Below are 15,059 nucleotides of genomic sequence, written 5' to 3' on the forward strand. Positions count from 1 at the left end.
TTTGTAACAAAGAAGGGAGATGCCAATATTCACTTTAAATATTTCAGGACCAAGGGCACCTGGGTGACTCCGTCAGTTAAGCATCTGGCTCTTGGTTCCAGCTCAGGTCTTGATCTCAGGGTCATGAGTTCAAGCCCCACATTGGGCTCTGCACTGGGTATGGAGTCTACTTAAAAAAAATATTATAAATATTTCAGACTAATAATGTCAACATGGACTTTGATTCATAACTTCATGTAGCCATGAATATATTTGTTGTGTTGTAAGCACAAACCTTTAGGATGTACCTGTTTCACAACAATGGCTAAGGAAATACAGAGGAAAGGAATAGGGGCTTCACACTTAAATATCACTTCTTGTCTTTTACTTGGAGCTGGACTCCCCAATGTCCTGACTATATCTTAGATGTTTAATTAAATACCAAATTTCTGTCTGCATGAAATTGGAGGAAGTTAATAGTGAATTAGTGGATTAGGTTTTCTTAATTCTAGAATACATAGTCCAATTCACCCTTATTTAAATTGTTATTGCTTTATAAACATTACTTAAGTCAAGGCTGAACCATATTCAGTTAGACTGTAATTTGCAAGGAGTTTATTTATATTTAAACACTTATTATCTTAAATTATATATTTCAGTTTTTCTTTCATAGAAAATGACAATGTCATAAAAAAAATCACCATTTGTTCTTAAAAGACTTTTTTGCTTCCTTCATCTTCCCACTCCATCCCTTATCCTATGATGTCAGTCTTTACCATTGGTAGAAGACCTTCGTATGACTCTAAAGGCAATAATTGTATTAATAATGCTTTGGTGAGACTCGATAACCGTAAATTCCCAAGTTCCCTCTTCCCCCTTTTCTTTTCAGGGATGGGCTATTTGTAAAGAAAAACTTAAAGATGACCTGAATCTGATACTTCCTTGCCTTAATGTTCAAGTATTTACCAAGCCAGTGTTTTAAAAACATATTTTTCATGTGAACAATTTAGATGGATTTGGTGCAATCTTAAGATTTAGAGTTTCAGATGGAGTTTTGCAAAATGTGGTCATATCTGTGTTATGACACTCCAAACTAGTTGCATTATACAGGTTCAGTATATTGACCTTCAATTTTTGAGTGCTAAAAACCATGTCCAACAAATTCATACGTGAAGCTAAGAGCAAATTCTAGATTTTGCTTATTAACATAGGTTCACATTTCTTACCAAAAAAAATAGTAAGATGGGTCCTGTTTTGAAGGCTATAGGACTCAAGCGAAAATATGAATAAGTTCAATCTTTGAATATTTGAATATCCCAGAAACATTATTCTAATCACATAAAGCTCAGACCAATCTCTCTCTTTGTGTGTGTATTTCTTTTTTAAATGTTCGTGGAATTTTGGATCATTTAACAGTTTCTTGAACACAGCATTTAGTTGTCTCCTATAAATGTATGGATAGTCTACCCACTAGAATGAGGGAGTCTTGAGGGCAGTTACAGTATTTTACTCCTTGTGCATCTTCCAAGCATCTAATAGACATTGAACAGGATTGGGGGCATAAACAGAATACTTCCTAAATATGTGCTTGCTTTATTCATAGACTTTTTGTTGTGTTGTTTTGTTTTACTGATGGGTGGGTCCTAAGCTGTGGACAGTTAAAGAAAAAATTCCGTAGAAGGAAAGATGTCTGTTTTCATCTGAACATAGAGATAGGAACAAGTACGACGATACAGTGGAAATGGGATTGCATATGGCGTCACACCATGCTGTTGGCAACCCAAGTCCCTGGAGCTATGAGTGATACAGCAGGAAAGCAGTCTTCCTCTGTGAAGGTTTTTTGAGTTGTTACATATATCCCAGATCTCGGTCCCTTTCCCTTTCTCTGGTAAAATTCTCAAGTAGCTTTTTTATGCTTCTTGTTGTTACCAGTAAGAGCAAGCTCTTTCAAATTCAGCTTTACGTTGGTGAAAATTACCCCGGGCCTTAAGTTTCCTGATCTGCTTCTCTCCCTTTTCTCAGCTCTGGCTGACTCTCTGCACTGAATTTCTTTAATCTCTTCTCCTGACTTCTCTTTGCTTTTTTTTCTGCCCTCTCCCGTCTTCACTTCAAATTGGACACACTTCATAAAAGGATGTCTAGGTAGTTCAGTCATTCTATTGAACCGAACTTAAAGATTGGACGAAATACATTTTAAGTGGTTTTTAACTAAAACCTAATGTGAAAATGTTGGAATATGTAACAATATAAACATATTATACTTAAGACCATATTCAAATATAGTTAAAAATATTATATCATGTTCCTTAAAGGGTATACATAATTCACCTTCTGAGTCATGATGTAATTTAGATTATATTTTATTAGACATTCTTTACAAATTTAAAATACTGCTATTTTTACATGCACAGAGGAAAATCAGTTTGGATAATTATATTTAGGCATTATTAAAATCAACCACAAAATAGAGACACTTTATTGTGTCATTTATCAACATACTTGATATGTATATCTAAAGTGCATTATGTTACAAAAAAATAGAGAAATTCAGCAGCACCAAGATACATTTACAAAATAAATATATCAGTTGACAAAATAAATTATGGTAAATGTGATAATAATAATTGGATTAGCCTTGGCAAAAAAAAAATATTCACAATGACCAATGTGCAGTTTCATAGAGCAATGGGGAAGACAGTTTTATTCCAATGCATTTACAGTATTTACAGACAATAAATATTTCTAATACTTTCCATATGTTCACTATTACAGAATTCTGTAATACGTCCTCTGAAGGTCTTTGCTAAAAATTTCAATGCCTCCTGAAAAGAGAAGGAAGGGAAAGAAGAGGAGAAAATAGGTTAATTCTCCTTAACAAGTGAAAAGTCATAAAAAGTAAAGGAACACAGAATTACAATGGAAAAGATTCCAGGGATTTCTTGTAATATTCCCAATAGGAGGTATCGGTGGAACCCACTGACTCTCCACAACCTTTGGTACAGTCAGGGTCTTCAATACGATCGAATGATCAATGTAGTGCACGAAGAGAAAAGGCCTGCATTTCTAATTCTATGTACTCTGTCTGAAAAAGGAGACTCTGGGAGAATTTTCCAAAGCTGCCAACTGGCAAGTCTGGGAAGAGAAGGGACACATTTGAGAGTCTGGAAATAAGGCTAGGTGGTGCAATCCATCATCAAATAGACCTTGCTAAAAGTTTATTGCCCAGCGATGCCTGACATGGGTGATTCAAAGGTTGCTTATTCTGTTCAGGTTTCCATTTGGCCAATCTTTCAGTAAGATAATGGCTGGTAGGAGAGTAGAGTGTGTGATTTGGAGTAAATGTTGGAAGGATATGTAATTGAACAGTATGTTCGGTTGGTGATTTGATGATATTAGTCATTCCATTAGCTGTTCTTAAACACTAATGAATGAAACTATTTTTGGATTTTAATTTTTGAAGTCAAAACTAAGAACTATTTGTCTCTCGCTCTGATGGTTTTTGGAATTGATCTGGAATTAGAAATTGGGAAAGCCCATCTTAAATTAGAGAATAAGAATCAATTGACTTCAAAGTATAAAATAGCAGTATTTCAGCTCACTGTGTTTATTATGCAGAATAAATTACCACCTGGGATTGACACGTTTTCTAACCCTTTCTAAAACACTGCAGTGACAGTATTTTAAGATGGGCCAGTAGCATTTTCTTCGCTTTTCTCTCTCCCTTTCTCTTCTCTTTGTGTGTCTTATTTCCGTGGTTTCTAAAGAAGCAACTATAGAATGGAACTCGATTGGCTGTGCCATTGCATTCACAGCCAGAGTGTGGGCAGAGTTTTACATGGCAGACCCATATGGGAGTGAGACCTACGGAAGAGCCAACTCTTGACAAGTTAGGAACTTTATGTGCAGCTTGAAGAAAGAAAAGCAAGTTGAACTTTTAGGGTGTTTTAATGTTTTAAGAAATTGACATCTTCACTAATAGTTTTGATTGGAATGGCAAAATAGATCCTAACTGCAGAGAAAATAATTTATGATTAACAATTTTAACGGTGGGTGGATGTATGTTATGAACAAAACCCAAAAGGTGACTGTAAAAGTCAATAATTTGTGTGCTGTATCAGTTTTAAAATGTTTTTGTACTGAACGGTATCTAGTGAATTGAACTTAAGAATAATGCAAGCAGGGAGGAATGACGAGTATTTTGAACAATTATTTCCTCAGAAGGAAGGAAAGAGAAAAGAAATAAAGGACCAAGGAAATGATCTTTTAATTATATTTCTCCCTGTTCAGCCAGTTTGCTTGTTATAATGGCACGTTTTGGAATAGCCGAGTAAAACATATAACATGACCCGAAAGTATATGTGTATGTTTTGTGTGTGTGTGTGTGTGTGTGTGTGTGTGTGTGTGTGTGTGTGTTGGCGGACTTTAGAGTCTCTTTTGAATATTGAAAAGCTTTTGTATTATTTCTAAGTCAATATTTACCAAGGCAAAATATATGGTCTCAATTAAATGAGTCCTACTGTATCTGGATATCTCATTTACAACATCAAAATTCCAAAATATAATTTCCAACATTTGAACGATATACTTCCCGCTGGTTCATGTGAGAGGAGCCAGTTTTAGCTCAGTAGTTTCTCTTACGAAATATTACATGTATCTTACTAAAATTCGTGCTTGCTGTAACATCAGATCACTGTATAATATTGCAAAGAGATTAAAGAGAGGACACTAATAAAAGGTTGGTTGCTTATAAAACTGTAAAATAGTTATTCTGAAAAGATTCTCTTTGGATTAGAACATTTGCATGGCCCCAAAGAGTCTCATCAGTACCCTCCTAAATTTCCCCGATCTTCCCTGCACCTCTCTTGGGTTGTACTGGGAGAGGGCAAACATCAGGCTGCCATAAGAAAAGTGCTTTCCATGAACATCCCTCACAACCAGGGAAGAGAAAGGAGAAAGCAGAAACATTCTATTTCTTTCAGTTCTAGGTCTGGATTTGATTAGGCCACTGCCTCATTTTTACTAGATCTCCTTGAACATAGGGGTAGCTTTGGGTGTAAGAATTGATGAGTGCTGAATTTCATTAAATTCCCAGATACTTCAGAGCATTTCAAATCCCAAATAAATGAAATCCTTAAAAAAGTATACTTTTGTTTTTAGAACTCTAATAAATGTATGTACACACACACACAGAGTAAGACAATGGATAAAAATAGGTTCTGGCAATAAAGCCGTTGCATTAGTTATAAATATACACAGTTAGGATCCTATCTTAAAGTACACTGAATATGTGCTTTGAGCCAAGATTTACAGGGTTTGTTACCCATTAAAGATCCATTAGACATTTCCAGAATAGGTGGTTCACTCTGCTAACGGTTTCTTTAGTGTCATTACTCCTTAATTACTGAAGTGGAAATATTTGTCCAATATAATTATCATTTTATATGCTATTTAATGGTGAGTTTGTCAACCTAAATCTAAGAGACAAGTGATGGTATGTAGGTTCAAACTGTCCTTTGAAACATCACCCTGTAATCCTATCTCTACTAGTTGGAGGGAGGGCCTGGAGAAGTAACAAAGGACTGTAATTAATGAGATCATTATGTACATATGACAAGTCCTTGTGTGGTTTCCTCTTTCTTTCAAACCCCACGGAAAGGCTACACTGAAAAGTAAACAAACAGAAAAGATCCTGTTGGTGGAAATGCCTGAATCAGGAGGCAGCACTCACACAGTGCTGGCCCAAATATCCAGAAATAGGGAAACAAATCCAAAACTACCTATTCCAGTTCCCAGGACCATGGAGTGCCTTGGTTTTCTGGTTTATAAAATGAGGTTAATATTTGCTGCTTTTTCGCCTCACAGAAACACACATATCCAGATAGATGGAACAATCAGCACTAGATCTAAAAGTACCAAAGATCTAAAAGTACCAAAACAGCGAGTCACGCTTTATAGTTTACTATGACAAGCACGTAACCCATGTAATCTCGTTTAGTCTTCACCCAGCCCTATGAGGTTGTTACAATTATTATTTTCATTTCACAGAAGAGAAAAGTGAGTCTTAGACAGACCATGTAACTTGCCCAAGGTTGTGAACTTTAATAGGTTCAGACCCAAGATTTGAACTTAAGGTATTTGACCCCGAAGTCGGTGAATGGCATTACCACCTGCATCTGTGAGCCAAGGATGAACAAGCCATGTAAATGTGAAGTCTTATTATTCCTACTGCAATACCCTGGAAAAATTATTTCAACTTGCCAGTGGGTAAATAGATACATGAGAAAAACTTATGTCCTTCCCAAAACTTAAAAATTTTCAGAATTCATGACTTTTTTTGTTCATGAGTTGGTAGAAACCAGAGTTAAATTTAATTAAATAAATTGAGAGTGTGTGTTTAAATGTTTAATGTCGATTTAAATGAAAATAAATTTAAGGTGTAATTAAATAAAATTAAATGGAAAATGTGACTGGCTCAGAATTGTCTATGGTACGGTATAGTTCTGTAGTGTTTGTAGATCATATCAAAGCCTTCTGTGCTCGCCCCTGAAGTGAAAAAAGGAGTAAGAAATGAAAAAACGATCAAGGAGGTTTCCCAGGGTGCAAGAGTAGAGAAATAAATACACTTCCACAGCAAATAATGAAGGTGCTCCCTGGCTTCTGAAGCCGGACGCAGAAGAGAAATTCGTTAGTAGAGGACAGACATTGGGGGTTGTGATGGTGGAGGAAGAGAAACAGGTTATCCAGGCCCCGTTTGTGTTTCTGGGGGTGGGAGGACACCGCCTGAGGGCAGATAATATTCTGGGCCATCTTGCTTTTGTAAGCTTTTAAATTGTGGCGCAATGGATAGAGGGACAGAAAGGGAGGACATTCTAGGTTTGTTCAAGCCACGGTGGGTGGAAGGGACGTGACACCCCAGCTGAGAGCAGCACCAAGGAAAGGCTATGGGGCATAGAAGACAGTTACCGTAAATTGAAGTCCAGCGATGTCACCGAGATGTCATAGGGGTGTTCCCCTTCTTGCTCACTGCCAGCCACACCAGAGTTTAGCCAGGCAGACCGAGTTCGCCGTTTCTTTTTATCCTGCTCCTTGCGTTTTCCAGGCTTGCCCTTCTTTTTCTTGCCAGGTGTCTTCAGTGGCTGCTCTTTGTACGTCTCCACCTTGTTGGTTTCCTGAGTTAGGTATCTGCCCTCATCATCAGACCCAAATCGGACAGGGTGGTTCTTTGTGTTGGGAGCAGGCTTGGAGTTAGGGGACACCTCCGAGGTAGCTCTGATTTCAGCTGTGTGGATTTCCGCGATCAGGTGGTGAAGGAAGAATCGTCGCCGTAGGTCTTGGATAGACTTGCCCTTGTCATGAAGGAGCTGATGTTCAGACACAGCTCTTTTGCTTTAAGAAAGAAACAGCAGAAGAGGAAGAAAATAATAATATTTTAGTTGTTGCTATAGACCTCAAAGACAAGAGGAAAGGCCTTTGGTGTTCTAGTTGGTCCTACACAAAGGACAGCAAGCTTGTGAGTGGGGAAAGAACAGAGAGGGAAGGGAAGTGTGGGCAGTTCAGAGTCTGCAGCCCCAAATCCCATTTATGCCGCTCCCGAGGTCTGTGACTTTGGTGAGAACATGGGCTTCTCCATTTAAAAGGCAGAGTTCAGATTCAGAGATTTCTGTGCTCTCTTCTCAACTTAAAACATTATGATTCAGTTATTCTCAACAATGGACAGAAAAAACTGAGCTTCTTTTCACGTTTTTCAGACTTGCGTTGGGAAAATAAATCTAGACGTCCTAGCCCGTGAAATTAAAGAGGTTGAATTTACTTGAGTACTCGCCCAGGCACACATGCGTGCACGCACCCCCCCCCACTACTCTCCTATTAAGAAAATAATAATACTGAATCTCAAAGAACAGCAAGCTGTAAGAGTAAAGGCAAACAGAGGCTGGAGATGGAGTGAGCGGTAGAGCCTGTCTAGGGAACTACCTAACAGACTGAATCTTAGTATGAGGAGTAGAGTATAGGCTACCAAGAACCTGTATTTGAAAGCCAAGTGTCAGAGAGAAAATATGTGTATTTTTCTGTAAAGTAGTGGGTGGTCTCTTTAAATTGGGTTTCTTTGTGTTTAAATTGAGATCATTCTATTTTTCCATGCATCAAGTTATTTTTTTTTAATTTAGAATTTCAGAGGGTTTTATCCTTAGTACTTAATTGATACATTCACTTTTCTACTTGTTCTCTTTGTCTTAAAAAATATCTCTAGGAACAAGTATGAAGTGACTTTTCTGTTTAAACAACACTAATGAAAATATAGTGGGGGCGCCTGGGTGGCACAGCTATTAAGCCTCTGCCTTTGGCTCAGGGCGTGATCCCGGCGTTATGGGATCGAGCCCTGCATCAGGCTCCTCCGCTATGAGCCTGCTTCTTCCTCTCCCACCTCCCCCTGCTTGTGTACCCTCTCTCGCTGGCTGTCTCTCTCTCTGTCAAATAAATAACTAAAATCTTAAAAAAAAAAAAAAGAAAATATAGTGGAAAAGAACAAACTAATTTCCCATTAACCCTTTTAGATGGCACCCTGACTCTTGTGTAAATGTCCATCCACATATTCTTATATTATTCTGTGTGTATATTATTAACCATATGCAGGGATCACATACATTAATCAGTCATATTATGCCTGCTTCAGCTCTGCCTTACCTTACTCCAATTTCTACCACTCCATAACTCTTCCAAGTGGTTCACTGTCAAGTGTCTGAGGGTACTTCACAGGGCTATCTCCCATGTATTCTTACCTCCCTCACACACAGTATCTGGATCCCTTATTTGCCTTCATTAGTACAACTTCGTTAACTCCTCAGAGAAATATGACAATAAAAATAGCATTGTCTTCATTTTATAGATAGGGGAGTTGAAGTTCAGAGAGATTCAATGACCTGCCCTTGCCCCCAAAATGAGAATAGACAGAACCAGGGATCCACAAACCAGGTCCTCTGATTCTGAAATCAAAGATTGCCTTTCAACGACCTCAATTCCTTCTCCTGTGGAAGCGGAAGTGTATGTTAGGGAAACAAGAAGTGAAGGGCATACGGTAAAAAGCCTGTGGTGGGAACCATGAAGGACAGTGGGCAAATGGATAGCAATTTATCAGTTTCCTTGAAGATCAAGCTTACTGCTCCAACAAGGCCATTTTTATCCCCCAAAATAAGGAACTAGGATTTCTAGAGTTTGGATTATCACTGGGGGAAATTGAGAGATTTTCTAGTCATACTATGAGTCAAAGAAGAGTAAGACATGAAAATACCGGCATTATTTCTCTAGACCTTATAGCCAGAATACCAGCTTCCTTTTAGTATTTTAGTGTGTGGACCGACTTTAAGCCATGCAGCTTGTTCAAAAAAGACATGACTTAATGGAAAGGAATTTAACAGGAGCCTGGTTTAAATGAGGCATGAAGGAGTCTCTCTTCCTTTTTGAAGGTGCCACATGTGACTAGATTAAAATTCACTTACTTTATGGCAACAGTTAGTATTCTGGAAACTTTTAATAATATACAAATTTGAGGTTTTGGTACAATATATTTATACTCTCTAATAACATTTTTAAAGAATAGGTCTGAATTAATTGCATATTTCATAAGTATTGCAGTTTAATAAGTATCATTTAGCAAAATGTCCCATTAAAAGAAGTTCTTAACCAGCGATCATTTATAGGATCTGGGGCTATTCTTTCTTTCTCAATTCCTGGCAGATAACCACCCCATCTGTATTGCTCTCCAAATGTATAATACAGCCCACTCTAGCTTAACTCGAAGCCAAAACTTTTAATGGTCGGTCTGTTCTAATCAGGCCACCACTGCATATGCCCCCTCTGCCTGGCATATATGCCTGTCATCTTGGCCAGCCTGTCAACTGTGAGTCACAGTGCCTTCTTAACCCAAGCACTGCACTTTCCCAGGATGGTTCCCATGAGAAAAGGAGGGATCATTCTATCCTTCTGTTTAATAAAAAGTCTACAATGATGGCACAACTCTGTCCAGTTTAAAATAGTATCTCCCTTGTGAGGTACCAAGCTTTTTCCTGCCTTTTAGGGGTAACTGTTAACATAATCTTAGAAAACACAGATTTTTCTTAAATGCTACATCTGAAGGGCTGTTAACACAAGGAACAGCTCTAAGACTTCTGCATTTAAAATATCGTGAAGAATGAATTTCTGATTGGGCAACTGCCCTGGAAGATCAGGAATATAATACCATCTTTATCATCAACAAGGAATAAGATCCCTAGAGCATTTTACTTATTTTCAAAACAAGACATGAACTGACACAAGGGTAAATAACTGGCATGTATAAACTAGATATACACAGGTGGGGAGCAATGAATCCAAATTAAGGAGGCTTTCCATTTAGATAATTCTGAAATATTTAAGTGATCAATACGGCCTCAATAATAGTCTATTACTCTATACTTCTACAAACATCCCATAGCACAGTCGTTTGCATGGCATTTGTTACAATCCTAATACGGTATATTTATGGTCTCCTTTGATTATTGTAAACAAAATTTTAGAAATATGGGGGAAATGCTTAACATAGATAACTATAAATTCAGTCAAAATATAGCTCTTCTGCTCTAAAGAGAAATCACTCTCAAGGGAGTTTTCAGGGAAGAAGACTAAATTCAAGGAGCTCTCAAGGAGCGCAGGGAGTAAAGGGAGTGACGGGACTGCCTTTTCCAACACAGGAAGGAGCAGCATGCTTGTGCTGATGCTGGGCTACTTAGGAAGCAGTCTGGGTTTGAGAAGAAAAGTTCTGTGGCACATGCACGAGTCAGGGTTCGGTTGTTAGAGTGAAGATGACTCACCATAAGTCCCTTCTAACCCAAATGACTCAGTCAAAAGTTATGCTTTTCATTAAATGGAATAGACCCAGTCTGGCTCCCAAGCAAATCAGCCAATTATGTTTTAGGTTTCTGAATCTGCTGGAATTCCCTCTCTCACTTAAACACAAAGGTTGCTACCTGCCGAAAGTCATGTTCATTGGGACAAGAATGTCTATAGGCCTCACTTTCCAACCTCCAATTTATTCATATTCTAGCCCCATTAACTAAAATCTTTTGGACTATGACAACTTATAATTGCCTCCTTTGCATGGCTTAGGAAGTGTTATTTCTGTAGTAGTCCCCCTCTACCCCCCAAAGTCAGTCCCTAGTTAGAAAAAACATCTAAAGCAGTTTCCCTAATACTTGGTGTGAAAAGTAATTGGGGAGTAATATGATTTGATTATATGTTAACATTTCTTTCAAGAAATTAGGTTGATTTAGTGTAATAGTAGACTAATGTTTTGTCTAGCACACAGAATTTACTGTTACTTGGCAGCAATGCAAAAATAATGACTTGTTTTTTTAAACTCCATTTGGCTGTAATAATTTGATGAAACATCTTCATCTCCTGATGATTTCAGCCTTCATGAAAAACCATAGCTGTAATATGATGATCTATTAGCCATTAACTATAAGAATGTTTTGTGGTAGTTTTATAACCATCTGCTGAGTGTGAGTGTTTAACTACAATATTATATTTCACCCACAAACAAAACTATAACAGAGTCTCTGGCTGTTAAATGGTTTCTGATGTGCATTTTGCAAGGTGCAACAACGAAAGAGTTAAAAATAGCCTTTAGGACAACTTAGCACTATTTTTATGTCATAACTGTGGATTTAATCATGGTCCATTTACTGTTTCTCAAAAGAGAAAACAGGTATTTCTCAAGCAACTGTAAAGAAAAAACTGGCTCTGTTCCAAGACAGTATTTCTTGGCCAGTATTTGAGCGTGCTTTTAAAAATTCACTCTTCATCTATATTTATATATGGACTTTAAATAATTTAATACAAGTCTTACAAGGAGCAAAACGTCTGAAGACAATTTTCAGAAATACATCAGCAAAACGCTGATTTGAGGAATACAATGCAGCTTTATCTTTGGTACAATGTTCTACACAATTTGCCTTAGGAGATTCGTAATAGATTTTCATTTTGGTGCCAAGGTTCAGACATGTCTACAGTAATTTCATTTAAGGATTTTCTGCTCTAATAATAATAGACCAAGGGCGCATATAAAACAGTTGCCTTTTTGTACACCCTCAGGAATTTACAAGGAAGCACCATGAACTTGATTGTAATTATTGGATATTGCTCTTTTTATTGTTAGTGTAAAAGCTCCTTAATTCCTTCTCCAGAGGCAAACTCCTCTCAGTTCTCAAACTTTATGGTTTTCCCATCCTGAACACTGCAGCTTAAAGATCACCCAAAGATGGTATTACACACATTAACGTACTGCTAGGTCCAACAGATTACTAAGATTGTGTCACTTGACCGCTCTTCCAACTTTTCAGTCATACAACATGGTAATATTTCTCTGGTGTGCTTGGATGTGTGATTATGTTAAAGTCAAAATTATTCTTAAAAGAATCACCAAATGAGAATGCCAAAATGCAAGTTTTTGGTCTTACAATGCAAATATTTGACTCCAGATTAAAGAACTGTTAGCAATAATTCCAAGAAAAAGCAAGCTTCCACACCTAATATTCATTTTGGAGTCAAGCACGCTAGTGTTCCCGAACTGTATCAATACTAACATTGGAGTTGTGCCATTGCAAAGTTGTTACTACTTTATTATATAATATGCCTTCATTATGTAATGTGGTCCATTTTATATGCTTAAAATTATGTCATTCATAATAAAGTTAGATGTAAGGCTTTTGCTTTTCACACACAAACTGCCACCCACATTCAGTCTGTAAATCAAACGCACACAGACCTATGTCCCCTGGCTCCCTCAGCTTCTTCCGAGTTGTGTCTCTTGTAATCCTCGGGGTTTCAAAACCTTCCCGGGTCCTGAAAGTATAACCTTTCCCTTTCACTACAGGCAGATGATCTCTGTCTAGAGGACATTCTGCGCTCCCTCTTACGGAAACTCATGGAAAATTAGTCTCTTGCTGTATCCCCTTGAGGGCTCCCGCCGGGGTTGAGAACACGGTCTTGGCCCCCGGCAGGTAGCCGGCTCTCCCCGCTTTTTAAGTCGGGCAAGGAGCATCAGTGACCGCTGCGAGCCCTCGGCAGCGCCCCAGCCTGGCGGCCTCTCCCACTGGCCTTCCCGGCCCTCACCCGGCGCCCTGAGGAGGACGGGGCACTTACAGCCGGCGGCCGAGCTCCTCCACCGAGCGCCCGCAGGAGGGCACCGAGTAGCTCAGCAGGAACACCGCGACGCTCCACTGCTGAACCAGCCTCCGCAGCATCGTATCCTCTGGCTCTCGGGACCTGCAACAGAGAGGAAAGGGGCCCGAAGTGTCAGTCCGGAATCTCCATCTCCCTGGACTACCACGCTCCCCGTTTTAGCTGGCTCTCAAGAACCTCTTCAACACCAAGGGCATCTCCCAAGTTGCAAAGAAAAAAAAAAAAAACTTTCTCTGAAACCTCTCGGCACTTACTTATTTAGGAATCAGCTACTGCAACTGTGCTTTTTCCAAAGCCACACAGGCAAAAAAATGGACCAAAAGGAAAAAAAAAAAAACCAAAACAAAAATCAGAGACGTTCCTCTGAAATAATAACCACAATGAAATGCTCTTATATATGCATCAGTGATGAGCAGCGTGTTTACACGTCTTCCCTATCAATGTCTAATTAAATCTGGCCGGCAGTTCTCCCAGGTTCGTGGAGCAGAGCTAACCCCTTTCTAAAAAGAGAAGAAAGTTTCCCCCTCTGAAGTCAGCTTCTTTGCGAACTAGGCCGTCTTGTTGCAGAGCCACTTGTAGAGACCCACATATATATACATAGCTGTCTGTCTACCTCCTCTGGTGGGCTGGTTGCTTCCGGAAAGTTGATTCCACACACCCTGAGAACAAGTTTCAAGTGCGTGTGTCGTCGATCAGGAGGGCCAGGTGGCAACGAGGGCGGGTTAATAGCGGCGCGGAGGGGAGGCGGCGGCCCGAGCGGCAGGGCAGCGGCGGCCCCGCTTCACGGGCGGGGAGGCATGCTGGCCGGGCGGCGCAGGTTGGAGGCGAGTTGAAAGCCTAGGAGAGGAATGTTCACACGCTCCCAGGCAAACCTGCCGGAGAAGTGAGCTAGTCGCAAAGAGGTGGCGNTGCGAGCTGAGGTTCCCGAGGGCGTGCGGGCGGCCCAGAACAGTCACGGCTCCCGGCGCGCCGCGCCAGCCGCACCCGGCTGGACGCGCGGGCGCCGCGGCCGCCAAGGCCGCCGGGGGCGAACGGGCAAGGAGGAGGCCAAGGAGCAGGGGCCGGAGAGCGCGGGCGCCCGAAATCCTCCGCGGGGAGGTCGCGGGCGGTTGGCCCGTGGCTTTAAGAGCCCTAAGTCCGCCCGGGAGCTTGGGGAGCGAGATGGGAACCCTCCTCCACGGCCCTTTCCGGGGACCCGCTGAGTGGGGAGCATCGGCTAAGGAGGGAGGGAGATCCTTCGCTTGGAAGAGTAAAAACGGTTTCAGACTTCAGGTCGAGATTGCATTTCTTGCTGTCTTAGAACAGCTGAGGACATCTGGAGCTGGTCCAAGAAAACCCACATACGTGACGGAGACCCTCTTTTGAATTGCCGAGGTGGACCGACACTCCTGGGGAGCGCACACCGCCCCTTCGCCCACCGACAAGAGTCTAACCCACTGTTTCCCGGACAACCTACTCTCTCACCCCCACCCCCACCCGCCCAGTCCCCTGTTACATATTCTGGGATGACTCTATCCGTGTAGCTTCAGCCCGCAGATGAAGCGGAACTATCGCTGTACGCGTCTCTGCCTCGGAGAAGCGAAGGGAAAGCAGGGGGTTCTTCCCAAACTATTGGGCGGGGAAGAAAGACTGCTCTGAATTACTGGGCAGTATCATCTAGGAAAGGATTGCAGCGAATGTGAACGCCCGCCCCACGGACTCCTCTATCTTTCTGAAATGAACGCGGGTAGTTGGGAACCATTCAAGGGATGTTTGTCTTCTAGATGGAGAACCCCACTGGTACGTTTCTGTGCTCTCTAGAAGGCTAGTGTGATTGGGAGATTTGAGGTGATTTCGAGAGCCTGACCTTTATCAAGCCTGGCTTC

The 15,059-nt window shown here is 40.5% G+C and overlaps 1 protein-coding gene across 2 annotated transcripts; it reads right to left on the reverse strand.

The window, feature by feature from the left end:
• Positions 1-2,343: 2,343 nt before the first annotated feature.
• Positions 2,344-14,096, reverse strand: PTHLH (parathyroid hormone like hormone). Of its 2 annotated transcripts, none has more exons than XM_011222181.3 (4): positions 13,808-14,096; positions 13,156-13,278; positions 6,943-7,365; positions 2,344-2,801 (listed from the first exon to the last, which is right to left on the reverse strand). In XM_011222181.3, exons 2-4 carry the CDS (start codon positions 13,254-13,256, stop codon positions 2,792-2,794), a joined length of 534 nt encoding a protein of 177 aa, XP_011220483.2. In that variant the 5' UTR covers positions 13,257-13,278; positions 13,808-14,096; the 3' UTR covers positions 2,344-2,791. The 2 variants fall into 2 exon arrangements, with proteins under 2 accessions (XP_011220483.2, XP_011220485.2); XM_011222183.3 differs by lacking the exon at positions 13,808-14,096 and adding an exon at positions 13,449-13,783.
• Between the last annotated feature and the right edge of the window lie 963 nt (positions 14,097-15,059).

This window comes from Ailuropoda melanoleuca, chromosome 16 (assembly GCF_002007445.2).
Source record: "Ailuropoda melanoleuca isolate Jingjing chromosome 16, ASM200744v2, whole genome shotgun sequence".
NCBI classification, from domain to species: domain Eukaryota; kingdom Metazoa; phylum Chordata; class Mammalia; order Carnivora; family Ursidae; genus Ailuropoda; species Ailuropoda melanoleuca.

Coding starts and splice junctions, on each gene's coding strand:
- PTHLH (XM_011222181.3), bottom strand. CDS start 13,256: ATGCTGCGGAGGCTGGTTCAGCAGTGGAGCGTCGCGGTGTTCCTGCTG. Junction 7,366..13,155: donor GAGGAGCTCGGCCGCCGGCT/GTAAGTGCCCCG, acceptor TCTTTCTTAAAG/CAAAAGAGCTGTGTCTGAAC.